Source organism: Gorilla gorilla, chromosome X (assembly GCF_029281585.2).
Source record: "Gorilla gorilla gorilla isolate KB3781 chromosome X, NHGRI_mGorGor1-v2.1_pri, whole genome shotgun sequence".
Lineage (NCBI taxonomy): Eukaryota > Metazoa > Chordata > Mammalia > Primates > Hominidae > Gorilla > Gorilla gorilla.
The window spans coordinates 147,586,733-147,612,891 of NC_073247.2; the positions used below are offsets into that span (position 1 = coordinate 147,586,733).

The 26,159-nt window shown below is 42.2% G+C and overlaps 2 protein-coding genes across 15 annotated transcripts in view; one reads left to right on the forward strand and one right to left on the reverse strand.

Annotated features, from left to right (window-relative positions):
- LOC101145464 (cancer/testis antigen family 45 member A6) lies at nucleotides 1-13,973 on the reverse strand. 3 transcript variants are annotated; one of them, XM_031005782.2, is made up of 5 exons: nucleotides 13,857-13,973; nucleotides 5,699-5,873; nucleotides 3,531-3,779; nucleotides 3,060-3,153; nucleotides 1-1,838 (listed from the first exon to the last, which is right to left on the reverse strand). In XM_031005782.2, the coding sequence occupies exons 2-5, from the start codon at nucleotides 5,865-5,867 to the stop codon at nucleotides 1,781-1,783; spliced, it is 570 nt and encodes a 189-aa protein (XP_030861642.1). In that variant the 5' UTR covers nucleotides 5,868-5,873; nucleotides 13,857-13,973; the 3' UTR covers nucleotides 1-1,780. The 3 variants fall into 3 exon arrangements, with proteins under 3 accessions (XP_030861642.1, XP_030861643.1, XP_030861641.1); XM_031005783.2 differs by having other exon boundaries at nucleotides 13,874-13,965; XM_031005781.3 differs by lacking the exon at nucleotides 13,857-13,973 and adding an exon at nucleotides 9,368-9,419.
- SAGE1 (sarcoma antigen 1) overlaps nucleotides 13,857-26,159 on the forward strand; it is a 19,598-nt gene continuing 7,295 nt past the window's right edge. For 3 of the 12 annotated variants that reach the window (XM_055376458.2, XM_055376452.2, XM_055376462.2), the window contains exons 1-5: nucleotides 14,048-14,310; nucleotides 16,784-16,870; nucleotides 22,095-22,227; nucleotides 24,996-25,136; nucleotides 25,773-25,913. In XM_055376458.2, coding sequence (XP_055232433.1) covers nucleotides 16,784-16,870; nucleotides 22,095-22,227; nucleotides 24,996-25,136; nucleotides 25,773-25,913 — 502 coding nt within the window. In that variant the 5' untranslated portion in view covers nucleotides 14,048-14,310. Of the gene's footprint in view, nucleotides 14,373-16,783; nucleotides 16,871-22,094; nucleotides 22,228-24,995; nucleotides 25,137-25,772; nucleotides 25,914-26,159 lie in introns of all 12 variants that reach the window. The other 9 variants (XM_055376454.2, XM_055376457.2, XM_055376463.2 and 6 more) reach the window with 8 other exon arrangements.

The window sequence follows — 26,159 nt, forward strand, 5'->3', positions numbered from 1 at the left end:
TATAAAGACACATGCACACGTATGTTTATTGTGGCACTATTCACAATAGCAAAGACTTGGAACCAACCCAAATGTCCAACAGTGATAGACTGGATTAAGAAAACGTGGCACATATACACCATGGAATACTATGCAGCCATGAAAAATGATGAGTTCATGTCCTTTGTAGGGACATGGCTGAAGCTGGAAACCATCATTCTCAGCAAACTATTCCAAGGACAAAAAACCAAACACCGCATGTTCTCACTCATAGGTGGGAACTGAACAATGAGAACACATGGACACAGGAAGGGGAACATCACACACTGGGTCCTGTTGTGGGGTGTGGGGAGGGGGGAGGGATAGCATTAGGAGATATACCTAATGTTAAATGACGAGTTAATGGGTGCAGCACACCAAAATGGCACATGTATACATATGTAACAAACCTGCACGTTGTGCACATGTACCCTAAAACTTAAAGTATAATAAAAAAAAAGTACCTGGCACAATTAATATTTGTTGAATAATTGAATGAATTAATTTTTTTAAAAAAAGGATAGAATGGGCTGGGTGCAGTGGCTCATGCCTGTAATCCTAGAACCTTGGGAGGCTGAGATGGGCAGATCACTTGAGGCCAGGTTTCGAGACCAGCCTGGACAACGTGGCAAAACCCCATCTCCACTAAAAATACAAAAATTGCAGCGTGATGGCACCTATGTTGCACCTGTAATCCCAGCTGCTTCGAAGGCTGAAGCACAAGGATCGCCTGAACTGGGGTGAGGTCGAGGTGGCAGTGACTTGTGATCGTGTCACTGCACTCTAGCCTGGGCTACAGAGCAAGATTCTGTCTTTAAAAAAAATAAAAAGCATAGAATGTGCAAGTCATATCTGGAAACAACAGCATTACAGGGACTGCTACTGCAGCTCCAAATTATTGTATCAGACCAATCCTATCTAGGAACTACCTTTATTATATATATTGGATATACCCCCCCACACACACACACGCATACATATATATATATGGGGGTGTATATATAATATGTATAATGTGTATTATATGTATAATGGGAGATTACAAAGTGTGTGTGTGCATGCATATATACCCCCTACCAACACACACACACACAAACACACACACACACACATTAAAATCTCCCATTAGTTCTGCCTTTTCGTTGAAGGCTGACTGATACAGATTTCAACATTGAGATCGGGTTCCCACTACACCAGGGGCTAAGGAAGAGTATGTGTGATATGTCTAGAGAGCTTCTTAGTCCTCCCGTGTTTTTCTATTAGAGTTAATGGAAAATCACAGCAACTCCATCCAGGCAGGACATCTAATGGTTCAGACTCTTCCGTAATGAAGGTTTGAGTCATCCTGCCAGGCCAAGCATCATGACCAACTGACATGCTATCTTAGGGCAAAGGGAACGCGAAATGAGTAGCGAAAGAACGTAGTGATAAATACCAGCTACAACACTGTGAGCTGCTGCAGAAACCATGACTGTAATAGTATTTACCTAATGGGTTAATAATATCTACCAGCACAGGTGGGAATACAAAATAACCAAAACACAAGTTATCCTTTCAAATAAAATGCTTTGGGAAAAATAACATCTTTTACTAACAGAACTTTCTTAGCCTCTGGAAGGCTATTTGATTCGGTAACATATGCCAGGAGACTTCAGCAATATCCTGCTCCATTGTAGAAAACAGCAATCTGATCCTTTTCTCTCCTCAATCATTAACGAGATTATGCATTTGGGGTGTGATAATCCTCCAGGGACAAGTATTCTCAAATCATACGTTTCAGTTTCCTCTTAAGGTGCTTAACAAAGTCTCGTCTCATACATCTGAAAAGAAAGAGACATGTCATTAACCAAAAGATAGCTAAAGAACCTATGCTGTAGGAAGCACTGTGATGGATAGAAAGATGAAGTAACAGTCAGCATGGAAATAGAAATGTATCTGCATGGTAAGAGGTAGTCTAGCCGGCAATAACAAATGCTGGCGAGGGTGGGGAGAAAAGGGAACCTTCATACACTGTTGGTGAGAATATAAGTTACTACAACAACTATGAAGAACAGTTTGGAGGTTCCTCAAACAACTAGAAATGGAGCTATCATATGATCCAGCAATCCCACTGCTGGGTATATACCCAAGAGAAAGGAAGTCAGTGTACCGAAGAGATATCTGCACTCCCATGTTTGTTGCAGCACCATTCACAGTAGCCAAGATTTGGAAGCAACCTAAGTGTCCACTAACAGATGAATGGGTAAAGAAAATATGGTACATATACACCATAGAGTACTGTTTAGCCATAAAAAAAAGAATGAGATTCAGTCATTTGCAACAACACGGATAGAACCGAAGGTCCTTATGTTAAGTGAAATAAGCCAGGCACAGAAAGACAAACTTCACATGTTCTCACTTATTTTTGGGAGTAAAAATGTAAAACAACTGAACTAATGGAGATAGAGAGTAGAATGACAGTTACCAGAGGCTACAAAGGTTAGTGGGGGTGGAGGGTGTGGGAAGTGGGGATGATTAATACGTAGAAGTATGGAATAAATAAGATGTCGTATTTCATAGCCCAACAGGGTGACTATAGTCGGTAATAATTTAGTTGCACATTTAAAAATAATGAAGAGTATAACTGTATTCTCTGTAACGCAAAGGATAAAAGCTTGAGGTGATAGAAACCCCACTTACCTTGATGTGATTATTACACATTGTTGTCTGTATCACAATATCTCATATACCCCAGAAATATATGCATCTGCTATGTGCCTACACAAATTTTTTAAAAAGAGGTAATCTAGCAAATACAAAGAGTGTCAATTGAGGGACAATGCGCACCTCAGACTATGGTGAAAATGGAAGTCTCCATAGTATTCGAAGAATGAGTTAGACTCAGATAACATTAGCCTAAGTAACTGTGGAGACAGCCATAACTGTGAGTGAGGACCAGGGTTTGAGAAACGCAAGGCAGGGGCTGTTCCCCAACGCTCACCCCCAGTACTCTATTGAGCCCAAGTGCTTAAAGAAATTGGACAGTTCCTATTTCTACCTACCTTGCTGCTTCCTTGATGATGGAGTCAAAAAACCGTTTCCTGACTGCAGTAGGTCCTTGCACTCCTTCAAGCATTTCGAAGATTGTTTCATATTCTGAAGATGTTGAAAAAAAACTTCAGTATTATCAAATATAAAGAAGAATAGAAGTGAATCTACACCTCAGTAATCCTGCTTCAGAGGCTGAAATGTTTTAAATGCTTAAATCAAGATACCTGCACATACAAAACCTAAATAATAAAAAAGACACCTGCACACACATACGAATGTAACTTCTTTAACCATAACCAAGTAAGAAAAGAAAAAGAAAAAATGTACATGCTTTAGTCAAAGAAAAGAGGAACCACCATAAATTATGTGCAGTCTCAACTCTGGCAAAGAATGAAACTCAACAGGCAACATGAATATCTTCTGAATCATAGAAAGAGAGACTTCCTATAGTTTTATAAAACAGACATTCTTATACTACTTACTTTGTCCAATGCATCGGAGTTCCTTCACTAATTGACGTTTCATATCAGCATTAATTTCTTCTTGGCTTTTGGGAGAGGAGGCTGTTTCTCTGCATTCTAGGTCATCTCCAGAGAAACTGCTGGTAACGTTTCCTCCCACAGGTGCATTGCTACCAGGTTTCCACATCATCCCATCTTTGGTGAAACCAGTGAAGTCATCAATCTGAGAATCCAATTGGCTGTGTGGAATAGCATCTCCTGTCATAAGCTCTGGTGAAACAAATTTTGAGTAAAAGCCATCAGTTGGTGTTTGACCACTTTCTTTCCCCTCCACATAGACCTCATGAACGACAGCTCTGGAAATCAAACTGAGAAGTTGAGCTGTGAGATATGTGTGTTTCATCACCCTTCTGGGTACATCTATGTGCTCCTCAGTTTCTAGGGAATTATTTATTTCATAAATGGGAGGATACACCAGGGAGAAATCCCAGGCCTGACAAACGGAGGCCAGGACACATAATACAATAAAACCACGTCTTATTTTCTGGCCCTATGAATAGACATGGAAACCAAGTAAGGCAGTACAACTCTAAAGCAACATTCACAGATCCCTGGTACTCATGGGACAGTTTCAGCTTGTTATGCTTTACAAGTTGAAAGCAGCAAGTCTCACTTGATATCATGATTTCTCAAATTCACTTACAAACTGCCATGCTTTACTGAGCTGGAACCCAGGCAACTGGGATACAACTCAACCGCTCTCCTGTTATATCAAACACATTCTGAGAAAATAGAGGCGGCCGTTACTGCTGAAAGTTCTATACACACTCCATCACAAAAAAGTCCCTTTTACTGTATGATTTTCCTCATCCTTCCTTTCTGTCTCACAAAAGTGACTTTCTTTTCACTCCAGGTCTGACACCTCTCATTTATTCATCGTCTGTGGCAGGCAGCATGCCAGTAGCTGGGGATCAGCAGTAAACAGCCCAGAGAGCAACGTTCCCTGCCCTTGTGGAGCTCACATCCTCATGGGGCGGTCGGACAGTACGTGCACAATGAGCAAATGAAACATACAGTGTTGGGCTAGTGGTAAGGAAGCAGTCCACAGGCCTGTGGGCAACAGCAGCAGAGGGAGCCCCAGGAGCTGCTGCTGGTTGGGCAGAGCCTTCTGTGGAGGTACCCTTGGGCAGGGCTTGAAGGAAAAAGCAGAGCTGCCTGCGCAGAGGCAGAGGGGGAGTTCCAGGTTGCGGTGAGGCCAAGGATATGGGCTGGAGTGGGGATGGACCGGGCACTACGGGGTGAAGGACAGTAGCAGAGAGAGTCAGGAGATGATGGGGCCCGTGTGAGGAGAGGGTGACGGAGGCCAGGCCACGCAGAACCTCGCAGACCAAAGCTGCTTCACAGTCGGTTCTGAGTGCTTAGGAGTGTTGAGGATGGGTGTTCAGGAGCGACATGGCATCACGTGATTTACATGCCAACATCATGACCCGGCTGCAGGGTTGGAGGGTATGTGTTTGATGCGGGAAATCATGGGAAACATGGAGGTATCTCGGGAGCTCAGTGATTGATCGTGGCAGAGTGGAATAGAAGGAGAGAGAGAGATGCTGGGGTTCAGGAATTTTTTACAGTATTTAGAGAAGAGAAGAAAAAGAAATGTAGAAAAAAACAATGATGGGGTCGGGGGCGGTGGCTCGTGGGTGTAATCCCAGCATTTTGGGAGGCTGAGGTGGGTGGATCACCTGAGGTGGGGAGTTCGAGACCAGCCTGGCCGACATGGCGAAACCCCATCTCTACTAAACTTACAAAAATTAGCTGCGTGTGGTGGCTGGTGGTTGTAATCCCGCTACTCGGGAGGCTGCGGCAGAAGAATCACTTGAACCCAGGAGGCGGAGATTTCAGTGAGCCGAGATCGCGCCACTGCACTCCAGCCTGGCTGAGAAGAGCGAAACTCCATCTCAAGAAAAAAATGATAGGGATTCACCAATACGGACAAGAAATTAAAGGAAAAAAAAAGATTGTCGGAAATGGAAATCCTAGAAGGTTTTCATGAAGAAGCAAGTGAACAACTGTCAAATGCTGCTGAGAAGTTAATGGCAATGTCAGCCGAAATTGTTGACCTTGACAAGGACAGTTTCTCTGGAGGGGATGAGGCAGGAGCATGAAGAGGAGGTGAGGACAGGCTTACTTACTCTTTTCTTTGGACATGGCAGAGCCTGCAATAAGGCTGTCTCCTGCTCCTTGTTTCCTTGCCAACAGGGCCATCCTCTGCCTTTTCTGATACGAAGGACTGTCACATTCCCTGGGACGTTTAAACACAGTTTCAGGATCTACAGCCACCTTCTCTGTTTTATCGGTCATTGTTTCCTGAAAAACATCAATGAATATATTCTGCTCATGACAAAAATCTAACAATCACAAAATGGCAAGCAATCTGCATATGTGTATACAACCAAGACTTTGAATCATTAATTTCACTTTTAATCATGAGCCAAGATTTACCAAGTCTGAACAAACACTGTGTTCTCAGGAAAAGAAACCTAATTTTAATGTACACAAAGTAAAACAGAAGAAAGATGGTATAACCAAATCAATCAGAATGCTTGTGGAATAAGCAGCTGACATCAACCAAAAAGAGATAAAAATATTATTACCTATTTGAAGATGTATAAGCCAATCTGTATTAACCCTTATTAGAAAAAATAGATGTGTAAACCAATCTGTATTAACCCTTATTATACATTATGTTTTAAATTATATATTATATATCATATATATTTAATATATAAGTATTTATGCTTATATATTCAAACAGATGTATAAACCAACGTGTATTAACCCTTATTAGGAACCCTTATTAGAAGATTGATACAAAACTGATAACAACATCTGACAAGGACTTCAGAAGGAAGAAAAACTATAAGATCAAGCCAAAAATACAAGCCAAGATCACCCCGAACTTAGACACAAAAATTCCAAGCTAAACGTGAGCAAATAAAATGTACTAGTACTTAAAAAGGACATACATCAGCCATGGTGGAGTATATTGCAGAAAGGCAACATTGATTTAACATTTGAGTATCGACAAATGTAGTGCACCACATTAACAACAACAACAACAACAACAACAAAACCAGGGAAACACCGCATGATCATTTTCATACATGGGTCTATGTTTAAAGTCCATTTGTGATAAAAACTATCACCAATTTACAAAAAAGGCAACTTTCTTATTCTGGTTAGCGTATGTACAAAAAAATTGTAAATGCCATACTTTATAGTGACGTATCAGTATTTTCTCCCTGAGTTTGAAAACAAGACAAAGATGTCCACTATCCATTCAACAATTTACTGGAGGTTCTAAAAAGTGCCATAGCATCAGGAAAATACAATAGGTTTAAAATTTGGAAAGAAATAAAACTGTCATTATCCACAGATGACATTGTTCTGTGCATAGAAAAATGCAGAAGAATAAAATTATTATGGTTAATAAGCAAATTTAGTCAACTTACTAGATATAATGAAAACCAATGGCATTTCTGTATAATGAATAGCAATTCTGTATAATGAATGGCATTATACAGAATGGCAATTCTGTATAACGAATAATTGGAATATGAGATTTCAAATGTCATTAAAAACAGTTCCAAAAACATCAAATATTTAGGAATAAATCTAATCAAGATGTGCTAGAGTACTTCACAAAAATTATAAAACATCACTCAGAGAAATTCAAGACTGCAGTAAATGGAGAAAAATATTCTTTCCATGCATTGGAAGACATTACTATTTTTTTTTTTGAGTCAGAGCCTCGCTCTGTCACCCAGGCTGCAGTGCAGTGGCACAGTCTCTGCTCACTGCAACCTCCACTTCCCAGGTTCAAGCAATTCTCCTGCCTCAGCCTCCTGAGTAGCTGCGATTACGGGGGCCTGCCACGACGCTGGATAAAGAAAATGTGGTACATATACACCACGGAATACTATGCAGCCATAAAAAAGAATGAGTTCATGTCCTTTGAAGGGACATGTGTCAGCAAGCTAACACAGGAACAGAAAACCAAACACCACGTGTCCTCACTCATAAGTGGGAGTTGAACAGTGAGAACACATGGACGCAGGGAGAAGAACATCACACAGTGGGGTCTGTCAGGGGTTGAGGGGCTAGGGGAGGGATAGCATTAGAGAAATACCTAATGTAGATGACGGGTCAATGGGTGCAGCAAACAACCATGGCATGTGTCTTCCTATGTAACAAACCTGCGCGTTCTGCCCATGTATTCCAGAACTTAAAGTATAATTTTTAAAAAAAGGAATATTATCGTAATGGCATTGGGTGAGTCAAAGATGTTTCTTAAAATAATAAAAAGCACTATCCATAAATAATACACTAATTAATAAAATTAAGAGAATCTGTTCATCTAAAACACATTATTGAGATTGTGTAAAAGCAAAAAAGATTTATAGAAGATACTAAAATTGTATATGTATTTTTATATATGTACGTATACGCCTGTGTGCCTGTGCGTATAACTCAAATACAGAATATATGGAAACTACAAATCCATTTTTAAAATACAAACATCTCAGTAAAAGCTGGGGGAAAATACCTGAAAAGGAACTTCATAAAAGGCATAGTTAAATGACCAATAAACACATAAAATGGTGCTAAAAAAAAAAAAGAAAACAATAAATAGCTGGGTGCGGTGGCACTGCAATCCAGTCTGGGTGACAGAGGGAGACCCCGTCTCAAAAGACAAACAAAAATCAATAAATAAAAACAATTTCTTAAAAAGGTGCTCGATCTCATTAATCAGCAGAGAAATGCGAGTGTAGACATAAGGAGAGATCACTGCACACCCATCAGAGTGGCTGGAATGAAAGACTAACTGTACTGCGAGTGTTCGAATGTGGCACAGCTGGAACCTTCGAATATTTCTGGACTCCCATTCCCACACAGACTCCTGAGGCTGTGGCTGAAAGGTCAGATAGAATCCCAGGAAAGAGCTCCTTCAGAATTGCAATCAACCAACCGAGGAAAAGCACCCCAACCTGGGTCGAGACAGAGTTCCCAAGGTCACGTGGCCTCCTTCATGGCTGACACAGAGCTCCCTGAGTCCCACCATAGGCTTAGAGAATCCAAGGAACATTACCCCATTCCCCGGCGGCACCGGGAGAGAGCACCTACAGATAATAATTTTAAAAACCCAGCACCAAGAGAAAGCATCCAGTAAGCGTCCACAACGGGGATAAGCAGAACCAAAGAAAAGCCAACACATTGTAACTGAGAGCGAGCAACATCCGAGGACAAATGCGCCTCACGGCCGACATCAGCACCCAAGGAAGAGTCCACCAGAGGTTGAGATAAAGCCCCCGACAGTGACCCCACAGGGCTACGATCATGTGTCCGGGGCACAGCCACCCCCACCACGTTCCATGAGCACAGATAGTGTCCCCAGGGCAGAGTCCCCCCTCAGGACAGCGACTGAGCGGGAAAGAAACACCGCCGCACCCGAGGCCGACACAGGCAACCAAGGCATGGCCCCCACCCCCCGGGCTCAGGTCACTTCAGCAGGAAAAGTCGCCTTTTCCATCACCGACAGAGAGCCCCCAAGAAGAGCCCCCAAGAAGAGCCCCCAAGAAAAGCCCCCTGGCCCCACAACATAGCCGAGACGGGGTGCCCAAGGAAAACGCTCCCCTGCGGCTGACACAGGCGCCCATGGCGGTGTCCCCAGAGCTAAGCCACTTCCCCAAGGGAGCCCTCCCACACACCGGACAGAGAACACCACAGAAAAGACTCTTTCTGAGGAAAAAGGACACTTTCCAGGGCGAAATTAAAGCATCCAGGGAAAACTGCCCACTCACAGTCCTGAAGTCCTGACCTTGCTGGAGGAGAGACGGCGGCACCTCACAAAATGGCAGTGAAGTTGTGGCGCCTCCCCACTGGTGGCACTTTCTAGAAACCTGCCCTCTGGGAGTTGTGGGAAATGTGCCCCCTAGGGCACCTGGGAGTGATGTGCATGGGGAGACGTCTCACCAGAAGCACCGATCCTGTTTGGCCCAAGGGAGATGGAAGGAAGGGAAGTAGCCAGCCACAGCGTGCCTGCCCCAGCCGAACACTGGGAACCTCTGGGGGGCGCCAGAGTGCTGAGGAGAAGCCTCGTGCCCCAGAGAACCAGGAAGCGCAGCCCTCCCCTTCGTTGACTCTGGCGCCCTCTACAGGCGACCTTCAGTAACAACTGCACAGCAACATAAGCAGAGGAATGCAGAAACTTCTCACACAGCGGGATGAAATCGCCTGGGTAACATAGTGAGACCCCGGCTCTACAGAGCAACCAACCAACCAACCAAAAAAACACACACACAAAAATTAGCTGGGCATGGTGGTGCGTACCTGTGGTCCCAACTACTCGGGAAGTTGAGGTGGGAGGGTCGCTTGAACCCGGGAGGTGGAGGTAGCAGTGAGCCAAGATCGTGCCAGTGCACTCTCCATCCCAGACCATACAGAAGACTCCATCAAAAAAAAAAAAAGAAAGAAAGAAAAAGAAGCAACAACAACAACAAACTGAAATTTTCATTTGAGGGGGTTGTTTTTTAAAGTCAACCCCGACCGGGCGCAGTGGCTCAGGCCTGTAATGTCAGCACCTTGGGAGGCCGAAGTGTCTGGATCACCTGAGGTCAGGAGTTCAAGACCAGCATGGCCAACATGGTGAATCCCGTCTCTACTAAAAATACAGAAAATTAGCCAGGTGTGGTGGCACGCACCTGTAGTCCCGCTAAGGAAGGAGACCACTACTACTCCTGCTGTCCTCCTCCCCCTACCTTGCCTAGTTCACAAAACAGGAGGAAAGAGAGAAAGCAAAAAGTTGGGAAAAAAAAAAGTAAAATAAATAGCCAGACAACCTTGGCACCACCACCCGGCCCTAGGAGTTAAAAAAAAGTAATAATAATATCAACCCCTGACCTAAACTACTTGTGTTATCTCTAAATTCCAGACACTGTATGAAAAAAAGCATTGTAAAACTTTTTGTTCTGTTAGCTGCTGCATGTAGCCCCCAGTCACATTTCCCACACTTGCTCAATTTATCACGACTCTTTCACGTGGACCCCTTAAAGTTGTAAGCCTCTAAAAAGGCCAAGAATTTCTTTTTCGGGGAACTCAGCTCTTATGACGCGAGTTGGCCGATGCTCCCAGCCGAATAAACCACTTCCTTCTTTAATCCGGTGCCTGAGGAGTTTTGTCTGTGGCTCATCCTGCTACATTTCTTGGTTTCCTGATTAGCGGACAGTCGAGGCAGCCCCTTAGGCAGCTCATGCCTGCCCTGTAGAGCATCCCTGCTGGGAACTCTGGCCAGCTTGAGCGATGCGGATCCTGAGAGCGCTCTGGGGTAGGCATTTGCCCCTGTGGAACGCCTTGTCAGAGCAGTGCACAGCAGGCCCCCGTGGAGGATCAACGCAGTGGCTGAACACCAGGAAGGAACTGGCACTTTAAGTCTGGACATCTAAATCTTGGTAAGACTGGTCTTTGGAACTTGCCGACTCCATTTGAGTGGAAGCATGGCCAGATCACCCACGGTGTGCCTGTACCAGCCCTTTGGTTTTTGTTTTTGACTTGACTTGAATTGCTTGATAATTTTAGTTTTGATTTTGACTTGACTTGAATTGCTTGATAAAAAGGCGTGCCTTTATTGGCACTTTGGTTTACTTTCCATGGAATGGAAGACATTATTAAGATACATTATTGTTAATTCTCTCAGAATGAACATACCAATCATTTAAAATTCCACCGTGTTAACAAAATTTTTTCTGAAAATCGACAAACAGATAATTGTTTTAAGTATATGCAAATCGAAGATTTGGTAAAGCTAAGACAATCTTTAAGAAAAAGAACTAAGTTGGTAAATACACACTACTAAATATGAGATTTACTATAAAGGTAGAGTAATTAAAACCGTGTGGTATTGGAGCAATGACAGGCAAATACACCAAGGGCAGAGGACACAGAGGCCAGAAAAAATCTGGAAATGGAAAATAGCTAGATTTACCACAGGAGAGCTCCTGTAAATCACTGTGGAAAGACTAGTGCTTTTAATAAATGCACTTCATAAATGCAGGGAAAATACAAACTTTGATTCTTACCCCATCCCACTGCAGAAAACATTATTAAAGATAGATAGTGAATCCAGTAAAAAATATAAGATATTAGCTTTACAGCTTTAGAATAGGCCATGGTGTTTTTGATTAGGATAAAAAAGCTCTAACCATAAAGAATACATTGTTTAATTAGACATAATTAAATGTAAAACTTCTATTCCTCAAAAGACACTCTTAAGAGAGTGGAAAAGCAAAGCATATATGTAGATTACATATTATAAAATGTATAGGATAGGTTATATATAAAAATATACATTAATCATATATAAATATATATATTATAAATATTTTATATATATACATATATATGTATCTGACAACAACTGAGTGGAATCCAGAGTGTATCCAGAACTACAAATCAATTTTAAAAGCAAACATCGCAATAAAATTTGGGGGGAAAAGCTGAATATGCATATCATAAGAGTCATACTCAAATATACCTTTAGTAATCACATAAAATATACCCGGACTCTGACTTTACTCCATTCCATGAAAATTTATTTGAGGTGAATAGGAGATGTAGAAGAAAACTTAGAATATTATCGTCATGGCATTGGGGGAGGCAAAGATTTTCACTTAAAATAATAAAGAGCTCTAGCCATAAACAAGACTGATTAATAAGATTAAGAGAGATCTGTTCATCTAAAACACATTATTGAGATAGTGTAAAAGCAAAACAGATTTGTAGAAGACGTTAAAATTGTATATGTATTTTAATACATGTACATATATGCCTGTGTGCATGTGTGTATAACTGAAACCCAGAATATACGTAAACTACAAATCCATTTTTAAAATACAAACATCTCAATAAAATTTGACAGAAAAGACCTCAAAGGGAATTTCCTAAAAGACATGGTTAAATGACCAATAAACACATAAAAAAGTGCTCCGAAAAAAAAACAATAAATAGCTGGGCGCAGTGGCTCACGCCTGTAATCCCAGCACTTTGGGAGGCCGAATTGGGCAGATCACTTGAGTCCAGGAGTTCAAGACCAGCCTGGGCAATTTGGCAAAACCCCGTCTCTACTAAAAAATACAAAGATTAGCCAGGCTTGGTGGCATGCGCTTGTAGTCCCAGCTACTGAGGCACGAGAATCGAGCGAGCCTGGGAGCCCAAAAAACAATCAAAAATCAATAAATGAACACTTTTAAAAAGGGTGCTCAATCTCATTAATTAGCACAAAATTGCAAGTGTAGACATAAGGAGAGATCACTACACTCCCAAAGAGTGGCTGGAATGAAAGAATAATTGCACAGTGAGTTGTGTGCATGTGGCGAATCTGGAACCTTCAAACATTTCTGGACCCCGATTCCTGCACAGACATCCGAGGCTATGGCTGAAAGGTCAGATAGAATCCCGGGGAAGAGCTCCCTCAGGACTGAGAACCAACCAAGGAAAAGCACCCAACCCTGGGGTGAGACAGAGCTCCCAAGGTCAGCTGGGCGCCCTCGTGGCTGACACAAGAGTTCCCCGAGTCCCACCACAGGCTCAGAGAATCCAAAGAACAGCACCCCACTCCCCCACAGCACCAGGAGACAGCACCCACAGATAATAATTTTAAAAACCCAGCACCAAGAGAAAGCATCTGGTAAGCATCCCCATCAGGGATAAGCAGAACCAAAGAAAAGCCAACACATCCTAGCTGAGAGCGAGCAACATCTAAGGACAAATGTGCCCCACAGCCGAGAACAGCATTCAAGGAAGAGTCCCTCACAGGCTGAGATAAAGCCCGTGACAGAGAGTGACCCCATAGGGCTGCGATCATGTGTCCAGGGCACAGCCACCACCACCCCGGCCCTTGAACATAGACAGAGCTCCCAAGGCAGAGTCCCCCCTCAGGGCTGCCACCGAGCAGGGAAGAAACACGGCCACACCCGAGGCTGACACAGGCAACCAAGGCAGGGTCCCCAACCCTGGGCTTAGGTCATTTCAGCAGGAAAAGCCCCTCGCATCACTGAGGGAGCCCCCAAGAAAAGCCCCCCAGACCCACAACATAGCCGAGATGGGGTGCCCAAGGAAAACGCTCCCCCATGGTTGACACAGGCGCCCATGGCGGTGTCCTCAGAGTGGAGCCACTTTCCCAGGGAACCCTACCACACACCCGACAGAGAACACCTCAGAAAAGACACTTTCTGAGGAAAAAGGACACTTTCCCGGGCGAAATTAAAGCATCCAGGGAAAAACTGCCCCACTCACAGTCCTGAAGTCCTGACCTTGCCGGAGGAGGGGCGGCAGCACCTCACAAAATGGCAGTGAAGTTGTGGCGCCTCTCCACTGTTGTAACTTTCTAGAAACTTGCCTTCTGGGAGTTATGGGAAACGTGCCCCCTCACGTGCTTGGGAGTGATGCTCATGGGGAGGCGTCTCACCAGAAGCACCAATCCGGAAAGGCTCAAGGCGGATGGAAGGAAGGGAAGCTGACCGCTATCGCGTGCCCTGCCCCAGCCTAACACTGGGAACCTGTGTGGGGCGCCAGAGTCCGAAAGAGAAGTTTTGCGCTCAGCAGGACCGCTGGCGCCAGCGGGAGAACCAGGAAGCGCAGCTCTCCCCTTAGCTGACTCTGGTGCTCTCTACAGGCGGCCTTCACTATCAACTGCACAGCGGGCAGAGGCAGAGGAACACAGAACCTTCTCACACAGCGGGATAAAAGGGTGAATTTGGAGCTGACAGGCAAATATATCTTGTGATATATTTCTCTGGCTTTGATATCAGGGTAATATTGGCCGCATAGAATGAAGTAGTGTTCCTCCGTTATTTTTTGGAAGACATTGCTAAGTACCGGTATTATTTCTTCCTTAAATGTTTGAGAGAATTTACACGCGAAGCCATCTTGGCTTGGCTTGTGTTTCTGGGGAGATTTTAAATTACTAATTAAATATCTTTTCATGCTATAGTCCTAAGTCGATTTTCTACTTATTATTTATTTATTTATTTATTTATTTATTTATTATTTATTTATTCATTTATTTTGAGACGGAGTTTCACTCTTGTTGTTCGCTCTTGTTGCCTGGGGTGGAGTGCAATGGCGCGATCTTGGCTCACCCAACCTCCGCCTCCCGGGTTCAAGTGATTCTCCTGCCTCGGCCTCCCAAGTAGCTGGGATTACAGGCATGCGCCACCACGCCCAGCTAATTTTGTATTTGTAGTAGAGACAGAGTTTCTCCATGTTTGTCAGGCTGGTCTCAAACTCCCGACCTCAGGTGATCCGCCCGCCTTGGCCTCCCAAAGTGCTGGGATTACAGGCGTGAGCCACTGCGCCCAGCCTGTTTCTTCTTGAGTCAGTAATTTGTCTTCCAAGAATTTTTTCCATTTTACCTAAGTTGTTTAGTTTGTTGGTGTAAAGTTGTTCATAATGTATTCCTTTTAATTTCTGTAAGGTCAGTACATTTTTGATTTTGATAATCTGTGTAGTCCTTTCTATTTTTCTTGGTTAGTCAAGCTAAAAGATTGTTAGATTTTTTTTCACCTTTTCAGTGAACCAACTTTTGATTTCATTGATTTTTCTGTTTCTTATTTCATTGATTTTCTTCTACTCTAATTTTCATCATTCCCCTCCTTCTGCTTGCTTGTATTAAATACATCTGTTTAAAACTTCAGGAATAACAAAAGATTTGTTTCGCAAAGGAAGATTTGAAATGTTAGACATGTAGAAATGCTTATGATATTGCAAGTAGCAGTCATTTCGACCAGTTAACCAGAAGGAAATTCGGTGTGCTGAAACCAAGCAAGTTTTTTTTTGTGTGCCGGGCTTTTACTGATTTTGAAAATATCAAGTCTAGTTTGTGGGAAGCTGTTTATTGCATGAGCAGTTTATTTTTTTAATGTTTTAATATAGAGAATGCCCATGTTCACTAAATCCCACAAGTTTGTTTGTTTGTTTGTTTGTTTTTTAACTTAAAGGAAAGTATGTATTAACCAGCACATGCACTATCCTCTTTGTGCTTTATCTCTGGTAATCCTTATAAGAGCACCATGAGTTAGATACTGTTTTATGCCCTTTTTATGGAAATAGAATCTTAGAGTGTACATTTAAGTAGCTCTCCCAGGTATAACCAGCTGGAAAAGTGACAGAACCTAGGTCTCTCAGATTCCAGAGATTGCACACACGAATACTATATCACATTGCTTACTGCTGTGAGTTCAGCAGAGAATTCCTTGTTTATATGGAAATAACAAAATTGATAGTATCCAGGATAATTGGCAACAGTTTACAAACCCTCTTTACCCCCACTTTGGTGATTTTAAGTGGGGTCATCTGTCCACTAAATTAAACAGATCTTAGGCTGGTCACACTTCTAAAATTGTACACCAAGTTTGTGTATAAAGGTACTTTCCCAGGGAAAAATATCTGTAGATTTAATCAAATTATCCAAAGAGGGTTAGGCCCACTACCCAGCGTTCTCTGGATGATAAGAGAATGCCATGGAGCCTACACCCTTCCAGTGGGAAGAATAGTGCCAATTTATTTGCCATTTATGTTCTAGTTTTTAATCAGAGTGTTCTAGTCACACACACATAGTTAGCTATGAGGAATATCTGCAGATGCTGGTTCCTCCACTTCAAACGAGTCAGCTAACTCTAGGTGAAGAGCTTTATACTTTGGACTATGTGGTTATAAATGATGGGCAGGTAGGATAACTAGAACAGTGTATATGCTCATTAATACATACTTAATCCTTTAAGTCTGAAAAAATGAACTTGTGGAATTCAGTGAAAATTGGCATTCTAAATATTAAAGTATTAATATTTAGAATTATAGATTTTTAGTTGGGATGGTGGTATAAGGAAGGTCAGCCCATTCTCAAACTGGGGTGGAGGCATAAGGGACTTGTTTAACCTAACCTAGTGGTGTGAACCTACAGGAAGTAGTGATGGTGGACTGAGTCATGACTTAGGTAAAGGGAGATGATTCTAGATCATGGAACATGATATAGATTCTAGACATGAGATTCTAAACTCTGTTTGGTACCAAGGCACACATTGCTAAGACAATCTGTGATCATGTACTCTCAAGAGGATCATGTATTTCAGCTGTATAGCGCCAATTTATGTGCCAGTTACATTCCAGTTATAAATCAAAGTGTTCTAGTAACGCACATAGTTAATTATGAGGACTATCTGCAGATGCAGGCTTCTCCACTTCAAACAAGTCAACCAACTCCACCTGAAGAACTTCATGCTGCTGCCTATGTGTTTACAAATGATGGGCAGGTAAGATAACTCTTTCTATTTCTGCCCTAATTGTGACATTCTTCGTATAATTATTTTCTCATTGGAAAGGTGAATATAAACTATATGTGTTAATTCTCTTGATTTAAAAGATAAAATATGACACAGGAAATCTTATGTGAACATAAAATGGGAACTTTTTGATCCAAGAGTGGATTGGTTGTACTAGGAACTGATTTATTTTATTTTATTTTATTTTATTTATATCTTTTTTTTTTTTTTGAGATGGAGTTTCACTCTTGTTGCCCAGGCTGGAGTGCAATGGCACGATCTCAGCTCACCACAACCTCCACTTCCCGGGTTCAAGTGATTCTCCTGCCTTAGCCTTCTGAGTAGCTGGGATTACAGGCATGCGCCACCACACCCAGCTTATTTTTTGTATTTTTAGTAGAGACAGGGTTTCTCCATTTTGGACAGGCTGCTCTCGAACTCCCGACCTCAGATGATCCGCCCACCTCACCTCCCAAAGTGCTGGGATTACAGGCATGAGCCACCGCACCTGGCCGAACTGATGTTTTTAATTATCACATTTAATGCTCATAGTTGTTCTGCAGATGTGTATTACTATCTACCCTTTAATAAGAAATCAAGGCTGACAGTGGTCAAATGGCTTGCCCCATGTGACACATGATAGGAGATAGAGCCAGGGTTTGAACACATATCTTTCTGACTCCAGAGTCTATATTCTTTCCCACTCCCCACAATAACTCCTTTAATATCGAGATTGCAGTCTACAGTCTCTCTTTCTGTTATCCAAGTCACTAGTGCTCTGCCTAAAAAAACGACTAAGTATTCCTCGTGGAATATGAAGCACTAGGTGATGTTGCCATGATTGGATTGTCCTGATGGAGATCTTAATGTGAGTTTTGTGTTGTGTATGAGAGAGACTTACTAACTTCACCATTAAAACATGAAGACAAAGGGAATTGCATCTGCACTAGGACACAATTAGGCAATAATCTCTTCTGTAACAAAACCAGACTAAAGTTATTCCACCACATTCCCAAAACTCCTCAATTAATTAGGCTTTTCCTTAATTTTCTGTGCCTTTATTTTCTCTTTTTTAACAATAGTCATAAGAATCACACCTCACTCATAGGGATTGGCCAAGGATTGAGTTAATACATGTAAAGCATTGAGAACAGTACCTGGAGGGTAGTAAATGTTCAGTAAAAATGTTTTCACACATTCTCCACTCTTCTTTTATAGGAAATGAAAATGGTTTGGAAAATTTTTTAATCAAAATTATATATTTGAATATAATTTTCATTAAATATGCTCCTGCATATTTAATGCAAGAGCATATTCTTTATTTCTTCAACTTTTACTTTATGTCCTGGGGTTCATGTGCAGGATGTGCAGGTTTATTACATAGGTAAACGTGTGGCATGGTGGCTTACTGCACCTATGAACCCATCACCTTGGTATTAAGCCCAGCACCCAGTAGCTATTTTTCCTGATGCATTCCCTCCCCCAACTCCTCCCCCAACAGGCCCAGTGTGTGTTGCCCTGCCCGACGTGTCCATGTGTTCTCATCATTCAGCTCCCACTTATAAGTGAGAACACGTGCTGTTTGGTTTTCTTTTCTTGTGTTAGTTTGCTGATGATAACGGCTTCTAGCTCCATCCATGTTTCTGCAAAGGACATGATCTCATTCCTTTTTTTTTTTTTCTTTTTTTTGAGAAGGAGTCACGCTCTGTCGCCCAGGCTGGAGTGCAGTGGCATGATCTCGGCTCACTGCAAGCTCTGCCTCCCGGGCTCATGCCATTCTCCTGCCTCAGCCTCCCGAGTAGCTGGTACTGCAAGCGCCAGCCACCACGCCTGGCTAATTTTTTTTGTATTTTTAGTAGAGACGGGGTTTCACCATGTTAGCCAGGATGGTCTCGGTCTCCTGACCTCGTGATCCGCCCGCCTCGGCCTCCCAAAGTGCTGGGATTACAGGCGTGAGCCACCGCACCCGGCCGATCTCATTCCTTTTTATGGCTGCATAGTATTCCGTGGTGTATATGTACTACATTTTCTTTATCCAGTCTATCATTGATGGGCATTTGGGTTGATTCCACATCTTTGCTATTGTGAATAGTGCTGCAATGAACATACCCGTGCATGTATCTTTATAATAGAATGATTTATATTTCTCTGGGTATATACCCAGTAATGGGATTGCTGGGTCAAATGATATTTCTGCCTCTAGATCTTTCAGGAATCACCACACTGTCATCCACATGGTTGAAGTAATTTACACTCCCACCAACAGTGTAAAAGCAGTCCTTTTTCTCCACAGCCTTGCCAGCATCTGTAGTTTTTTGACGTTTTAGTAATCGCCATTCTGACTGGCATGAGATGTTATCTCATTGTGGTTTCGAGTTGCATTTCTCTAATGATCAGTGATGTTGAGCTTTTTTTCATATTTTTGTTGCCCGCGTGAATATCTTCTTTTGAGATGTGTCTGTTGATGTCCTTTGCCCACTTTTTAATGGGGTTGTTTGGTTTTCTTTTGTAAATTTGTTTAAGTTTCTTGTAGACTCTGGATAGTAGACCTTTGTCAGATGGGCAGATTGCAAAAGTTTTCTCCCATTCTGTAGGCTGTCTATTCACTCTGATGATAGTTTATTTTGCTATGCATATGCTCTTTAGTTTAATTAGATCCCATTTGTCAACTTTTGCTTTTGTTGCCATGGCTTTTGGCATTTTTGTCATGAAGTCTTTGCCGGTGCCTATGTCCTGAATAGTATTGCCTATTTTTTTTTCTAGGGTTTGTATAGTTTTGTGTTTTACATTTAAGTCTTTAATCCATCTTGAGTAAATTTTTGTATAAGGTGTAAGGAAGGAGCCCAGTTTCAAATTTTGCATACAGCTAGCCAGTTCTCCCAGCACCATTAATTAAATAGGGAATCCTGTCCCCATTGCTTGTTTTTGTCAGGTTTGTCAAAGATCAGATGGTTATCACTGTGTGATCTTATTTCCGAGTTCTCTATTCTGTTCCATTGGTCCATGTATCTGTTTTTCTACCAGCACCATGCTGCTTTGGTTACTGTAGCCCTGTAGTATAGTTTGAAATTAGGTAGCTTGATGCCTCCAGCTTTGTTCTTATTGCTTAGGATTGTCTTGGCTATTCTGGCTCTTTTTTCGTTCCATATGCATTTTAAAATAGCTCCTTCTGACTTGGTGAAGAATATCAATGATAGTTTAATGGAAATAGCATTGAATTTCTAAATTACTTTGGGCAGTATGGCCATTTTCACAATATTGATTCTTCCTATCCATGAGCATGGAATGTTTTTCCATTCGTTTATTTACTCTCTGATTTCCTTGAGCAGTGGTTTGTAGTTCTCTCTGAAGAGGTCTTTCACTTCCCTTGTTAGCCATATTCCTAGGTAATTTATTCTCTTTGTAGGAATTGTTAATGGGAGTTCATTCATGATTTGTCTCTCTGCTTGCCTGTTTTTGGTGTAGAGGAATGCTAGCAATTTTTGCACATGGATTTTGTATCCCAAGACTTTGCTGAAATTGCTTATCAGCTTAAGAAGCTTTTGGGCTGAGACAATGGGATTTTCTAGATATAGGGTCATGTCATCTGCAAACAAAGGTAATTTGACTTCCTGTCTCCCTTTTTGAATACTCTTTATTTCTTTGTCTTGCCCGATTCCCCTGGACAGAACGTGTAATACTATGTTGAATAGGCGAGGTGAGGGAGGGCATCCTTGTTTTGTGCCAGTTTCAAGGGTAATGCTTCCAGGTTTTTCCCATTCAGTATGATATTGGCTGTGGGTTTGTCATATATGGCTCTTATTATTTTGAGGTATGTTCCTTCAATACCTGGTTTATTGAGAGCTTTTAATATAAGGGGATGTTGAATTTTATCAAAGGCCTTTTCTGCATCTATTGAGATAAGCGTGTGGTTTTTGTCTTTAGTTCTGTTTATGTGATGAATTACATTCATTGATTGGCCTATTCTGAAACGACCTTGCATCCCGGGGATGAAGCCAACTTGATCATGGGGGATAAGCTTTTTGATGTGCTGCTGGATTCAGTTTTCCAGTATTTTATTGAGGATTTTGCATCGATGTTCATCAGGAATACTGGCCTGAAGTTTTTTTTTTGTTGTTGTATCTCTGCCAGGTTTTGGTATCAGGGTGATGCTGGTCTCATAAAATGAGTTAGGTAGGAGTCCCTCCTTTTTAATTTTTTGGAATAGTTTCAGTAGTAATATTACCAGCTCTTCTTGGTACCTCTAGTAGGCAGGAACACATTCTTGGGTTATCCTTTGTTGAAAAGAGCTTTTAGTTAACATACATACTATACCCTTCATTTTCATGTTTTATTTACCACTAACATTGTAAAGCATGCCCTACCCCTACCTGATTCCAAGATCAACATATCGGAATCTCCATAAGGTTGGAGGTGGGAAAATTTATCTTTTCAATCTATCCTACCCTTCATTATCTATATGTATCATCTAATAAAGTATTAATCAGTATTTGTTAATAAGTAACTTTAAAGCACTAAAAGAGGCCGGGTGTGGTGGCTTGCACCTCTAATCCCAGCACTTTGGGAGGCTGAGTTGGGAGGATCAGGAGGTCAGGAGATCAAAACCATCCTGGCTAACACGGTGAAACCCCGTCTCTACTAAAAATACAAAATATTAGCCGGGCATGGTGGCGGGTGCCTGTAGTCCCAGGAACTCGGGAGGCTGAGGCAGTAGAATGGCGTGACTCGGGGAAGCAGAGCTTGCAGTGAGCCGAGATCATGCAATTGCAATCCAGCCTGGGCGACAGAGCAAGACTCCGTCTAAAAAAAAAAAAAAAAAAAGCACTAAAAGATAAAAAAGGTATTTCTTTTTTTTTCTCCCCTAACAAGGGCTGAGACAAAATGATGTGTACTTCATGAGAGAGATAACCATATGTTTATACCTTTGGATGATGAAAGCCACTCATTCCCCAAGCATTCTGATTTATCATGACTGTACCATGTTTGACTTTGGATAACACCTTGTATTTTACCTTCCCTTGTTTCACTGAGACTTGATTAAAATTAGCTTGCCTTTTCTGAGAGCATCGTGTATGTTTAGGGATGAGAAATCTTTGACCTGTGACTAAAACTTACATTAATGATATAAATGCATGGCTGTGTATGCATATGAAGACTGTGACTTTGCAGTGGTTGGATTTGTCTTTAATGGAATATGTTCACTGATGTTTTTCAGCAAATGAGGAGTGATGAAGTAAATCTGGTTGCAACAGGGCATCAAAGCAAAAAGAAACATTCCAGAAAATCCAAGAGACACTCTTCATCTAAGAGAAGGAAGAATATGTCCTTGTGGTTAGACAAACAGGAAGGTGAGGGGGAATCCAATCTTTGGGCCTCAACCATGTCAAAGGACATTTGTAGTCATGTCCTTGAGGGATGAACAGATATGAGCACATTTGCAAGTGGAAGAGCAAGGTTCTAATTAGGTGCAACAATTTGGAGTTGTTGCAAGCGTTAGATGAATGAAGCAGGTTCCTGAGGCAGAAGGAGATGGTGGGCTCAACAAGAGGATGGGTCTGCTCACTTTCTGCCTGTCCTCACATTCCGCTCTAACCCAGTGTGGTCTGGCTTCTTAGTGTACTCCAATGAAACTACTATCATCAAGGTCACCAGTGTTTGCTGCACTTTGGCGTTAATGTCTCAGCAGCATGCGACACAGTTGTTTACTCCCTCCTGCACAGAAAGCTTCTTGGGTCCCCAGACACCTGGATTTCTTACCCTGTTACTAGAGACTCATTTTCCTTCTCTTTTTTGTTTTTCTCCTCTCCCTTTCCACCTCTAAATATTTTGGAGCCCCAAAGCTTAATCCTAGACTCTCTTCTCTTCAATATACTATCTCCTTAGGTGATGCCATGCTGTCTTAGAATTTTAAATGATTCACACTATAAGAACTCTCACCATTATACTTCTACACTACAACTTGCTCCTGAAATCCAGACTCAAATACAACTACACGCGTGGTATCTCTACTGGGTGTCTAATAGACATCTAAAATTCAACTGGCTCTACATGTTCAAATTTCTGACCTCCCTCTCTCCAAAAATACTCTACTTTTAGCTTTCACTATTTCAATTAAAGATACTGTCCATTAGGTGAAACATCCACAAAGGTGTAACAACCAGCTGTTCACAGGTATGGGGGACTGAGGAGTCCTGGTTTTTACAGTTTGCAGCTATCCATCGGGCAAATAATCCCACCATGGCCTAGTTCAAGCTGTCAACATAAGGTCACTGAACCAGATTCAGGAAAAGTTGGCAGCACTCAGCTCTCATGGTCGGTTGCCTAACACCTCCTGAACACCCCTGGTGTACTTTTACTTAGTAGTTCTAGTCAAAATACTTAAAGTCACTTATGAGTTATCTCATGATTCTTTTATTACTCTCTCATTTCCCATTTCTTAGCAAGTCCAGCAGTAGATGCCCAGTATAAATTCTGCATCCAACCATTTCTCTCTATGCCTCCAGTGCACGCTGCCGTGATCTGTCTCCAGGCTAGTACAATGCCTTCTTAGCTCTGTGTTTCTAATCTTCGCTCATCTATAGCATACTCTCTAACCCTGTGGCTAGATAATTATTTCAGCACATAAATCACATCATCCATGTCCCTCCTGAAAACCCATCCTCATCTCTCCTATGCACTCAGAACAGACCCTGAACCGGCTTTGGTCTCCAAGCCTCTGCACGGCCTGGCCTCTGTCACCCTCTCTTAACATGGGTCCCATCCATTTCCTCCTGGCTCTCTCTGCCCCTGTCCTTCACCTCTGTAGTGCCCGGTCCATCCCCACTCCATTCCCTACCCTTGGCCTCACTGCAGCCTGGAACTCTCCCTCTGCCTCTGCACAGGAGGCTCTGCTTTTTTCTCCAAGCCCTGCCCAATGACACTTCTTCAGAAGCCTCTGCCAAACCAGCCGCAGCCCCGGGGGCTCCCTCTGCTGCTGTCTCCCACAGGCCTGTGGACTGCTTTTCCAACACCAGCCCAATGCTGCTTGTTTCATTTGCTCATTGTGCATGTACTGTCTGACTGCCCCATGAGGATGTGAGCTCCACAAGGGCAGGGAACGTTGCTCCCTGGGCTGTTTACTGCTGATCCCTGGGTCCTGGCATGCTGCCTGCCACAGATGATGAATAAATGAAAGAGGCATCAGACCTGGAGTGAAAAGAAAGTCACTTTTTCTAGATAAAAGGGAAGGATCTGTAGAATCATATAAAAATACAGATGTGTGATGATGGAGTGGAGATAAGAGTGTTCAACTCCAATAGCCACGTCTATTTTCTCAGAGTATTTGAGGTAGAAAGGAGGCAGGTTAAGGAGGGCTCACTTAGTCTGGATTCCTGCTGTGCACAGCATGGCATTTATAGGTGAACTATACAAATAATATCAAGTGAGAATTGTCTAAAGGGCAGCAAGATGATACAAAATGACGAATACAAAAACCTGTGAATGTTTATTCTGCTGTCGTACTTCTTTACTGCATATATTCATTATGCCAAGAGGTAAAAAGGTAGTTTTATTGTATTATCTGACCTGATCTCTGTCACAAGATCTGAGATTTCCACGTGGTAAATCCTTCTGTTTCATGAAATAAATAATTCTTTAGAACCTGGTTAATACACAGCTGTCCCTCTGGGGGAGGATGGGACAAAACACACCTATCTTGCAGCTCAACCTCTTCATTTGGTTTCCAGCTGCTAGCGTCACTCACAATGTCCATGAAGAGAAGGTAAAAAATGGCCAATCTGCACACAATAATGTCATTGCAACTGTTCCATCAGTGCTTATTAGTATGGCAGCAGCTGGTATTTCATCCATGAGTACCAGGGACCAGTGTAAATTTGCTCACTTGTTATACTGTCCTACGAGGATTCCACTACGCATCATATATGCATAGTGTCGTGAGGGAAGAAGGTAATTTTGTTGTATTATCTTTTCTGGCCTCAATTTTAGGGTTCTCATGCTACCTGGTGTATCCTTCTTCTTTATGAGATAATTTCCTAGATACTGAGCATCAGTGGGGCATGCCTGTGCCATTGACATAATGCACTTACCTCACAGTTCAACCACTTCGTTTGGTTTCCAGATGCTGCAGTCACTCACAGCATTCGTGAAGAGAGGATAAATAACGGCCAACCAGCAGCTGATAACGTCTTGTCAACTGCTCCACGATGGCCTGGTAATATGGCAGCAGCAGGAATTTCATCCATGAGTATGAGAGATCTGTGTATGTCTACTTATTAATTGTACTGTCCTACTTGGTTTCCATAAGCAGGCATATTTTCATGAATTATAGAAGGTGGTTTTGTTGTATATTCTTTCCTAGCCTCAATTTGAGGGTTATCAGATGGCTACCTGGCATATCCTCCCCTGCTTTTTTAGATAATTTCCTAGAAATTGAACACAGAGGAATATACCTGTGGGGTTGACATAATGCACTTACCTCACAGCTCAACCTCTTCACTTGGTTTCCACACGCTACTGTCAATCACAGTGTCCATGAGGAGGGGATGGAAAATGGTCAACCCCAACGAGATAATGTCATGTCAAATGTTCTATCAGGGCTTATTAATATGATAGGAGCTGGTATTCCAGCGATGAGTACCAGGGATCTGTGTGTGTTTGTTTATTAGTTGTAGTGTCCTCCTTGGTTTCCATATGCATGCGTAATGTCATGAAGGGAAGAAGGTGGTTTTGTTGAATTATCTTTCGTGACCTCAACTTAAGTGGACTCAAATCATTATATGATGTATTCTCCTGCATTAGGGGATAATTTCCTAGAAACCGAGCATCAGTGGGATATACTGGTGCAATTGTCATAATGCACATACCTCACAACTCAACCTGTTCCATCGGTTTCCAGATGCTACCATCGCTCACAATATCCGTGAAGAGAGGATGGAAAATGGCCAATCTCGAACTGATAAAGTCTTGTCAACTGCTCCACCACAGCTTGTTCATATGGCTGCAGCTGGTATTCCATCCATGAGTACCAGGGATCTGCGTATGTCTGCTAATTAGTTGTACTGTCATACTTGTTTTCCATAAGCATGCATATTTTCATGAAAGGTAGAAGTCACTTTTGTTGCATATACTTTCCTAGTCTCAATTTGAGGGGTCTCAGATGGCCACCTGGCATATCCTCCCCTGATTTCCTAGATAATTTCCTAGAAACTGAGCATCAGAGGGATATACCTGTTGGGCTGACATAGTGGACTTACCTCACAGTTCAAACTCTTCGTTTGTTTTC

Excerpts from the sequence above, each read along its gene's own strand:
- LOC101145464 (XM_031005782.2), bottom strand. The coding sequence starts at position 5,867 with ATGACCGATAAAACAGAGAAGGTGGCTGTAGATCCTGAAACTGTGTTT. Across the intron at positions 3,780-5,698 it reads TGCCATGTCCAAAGAAAAGA|AGCTTATGACAGGAGATGCT; the intron begins GTAAGTAAGCCT and ends TTGTTTCACCAG. Across the intron at positions 3,154-3,530 it reads ACTCCGATGCATTGGACAAA|AATATGAAACAATCTTCGAA; the intron begins GTAAGTAGTATA and ends CAACATCTTCAG.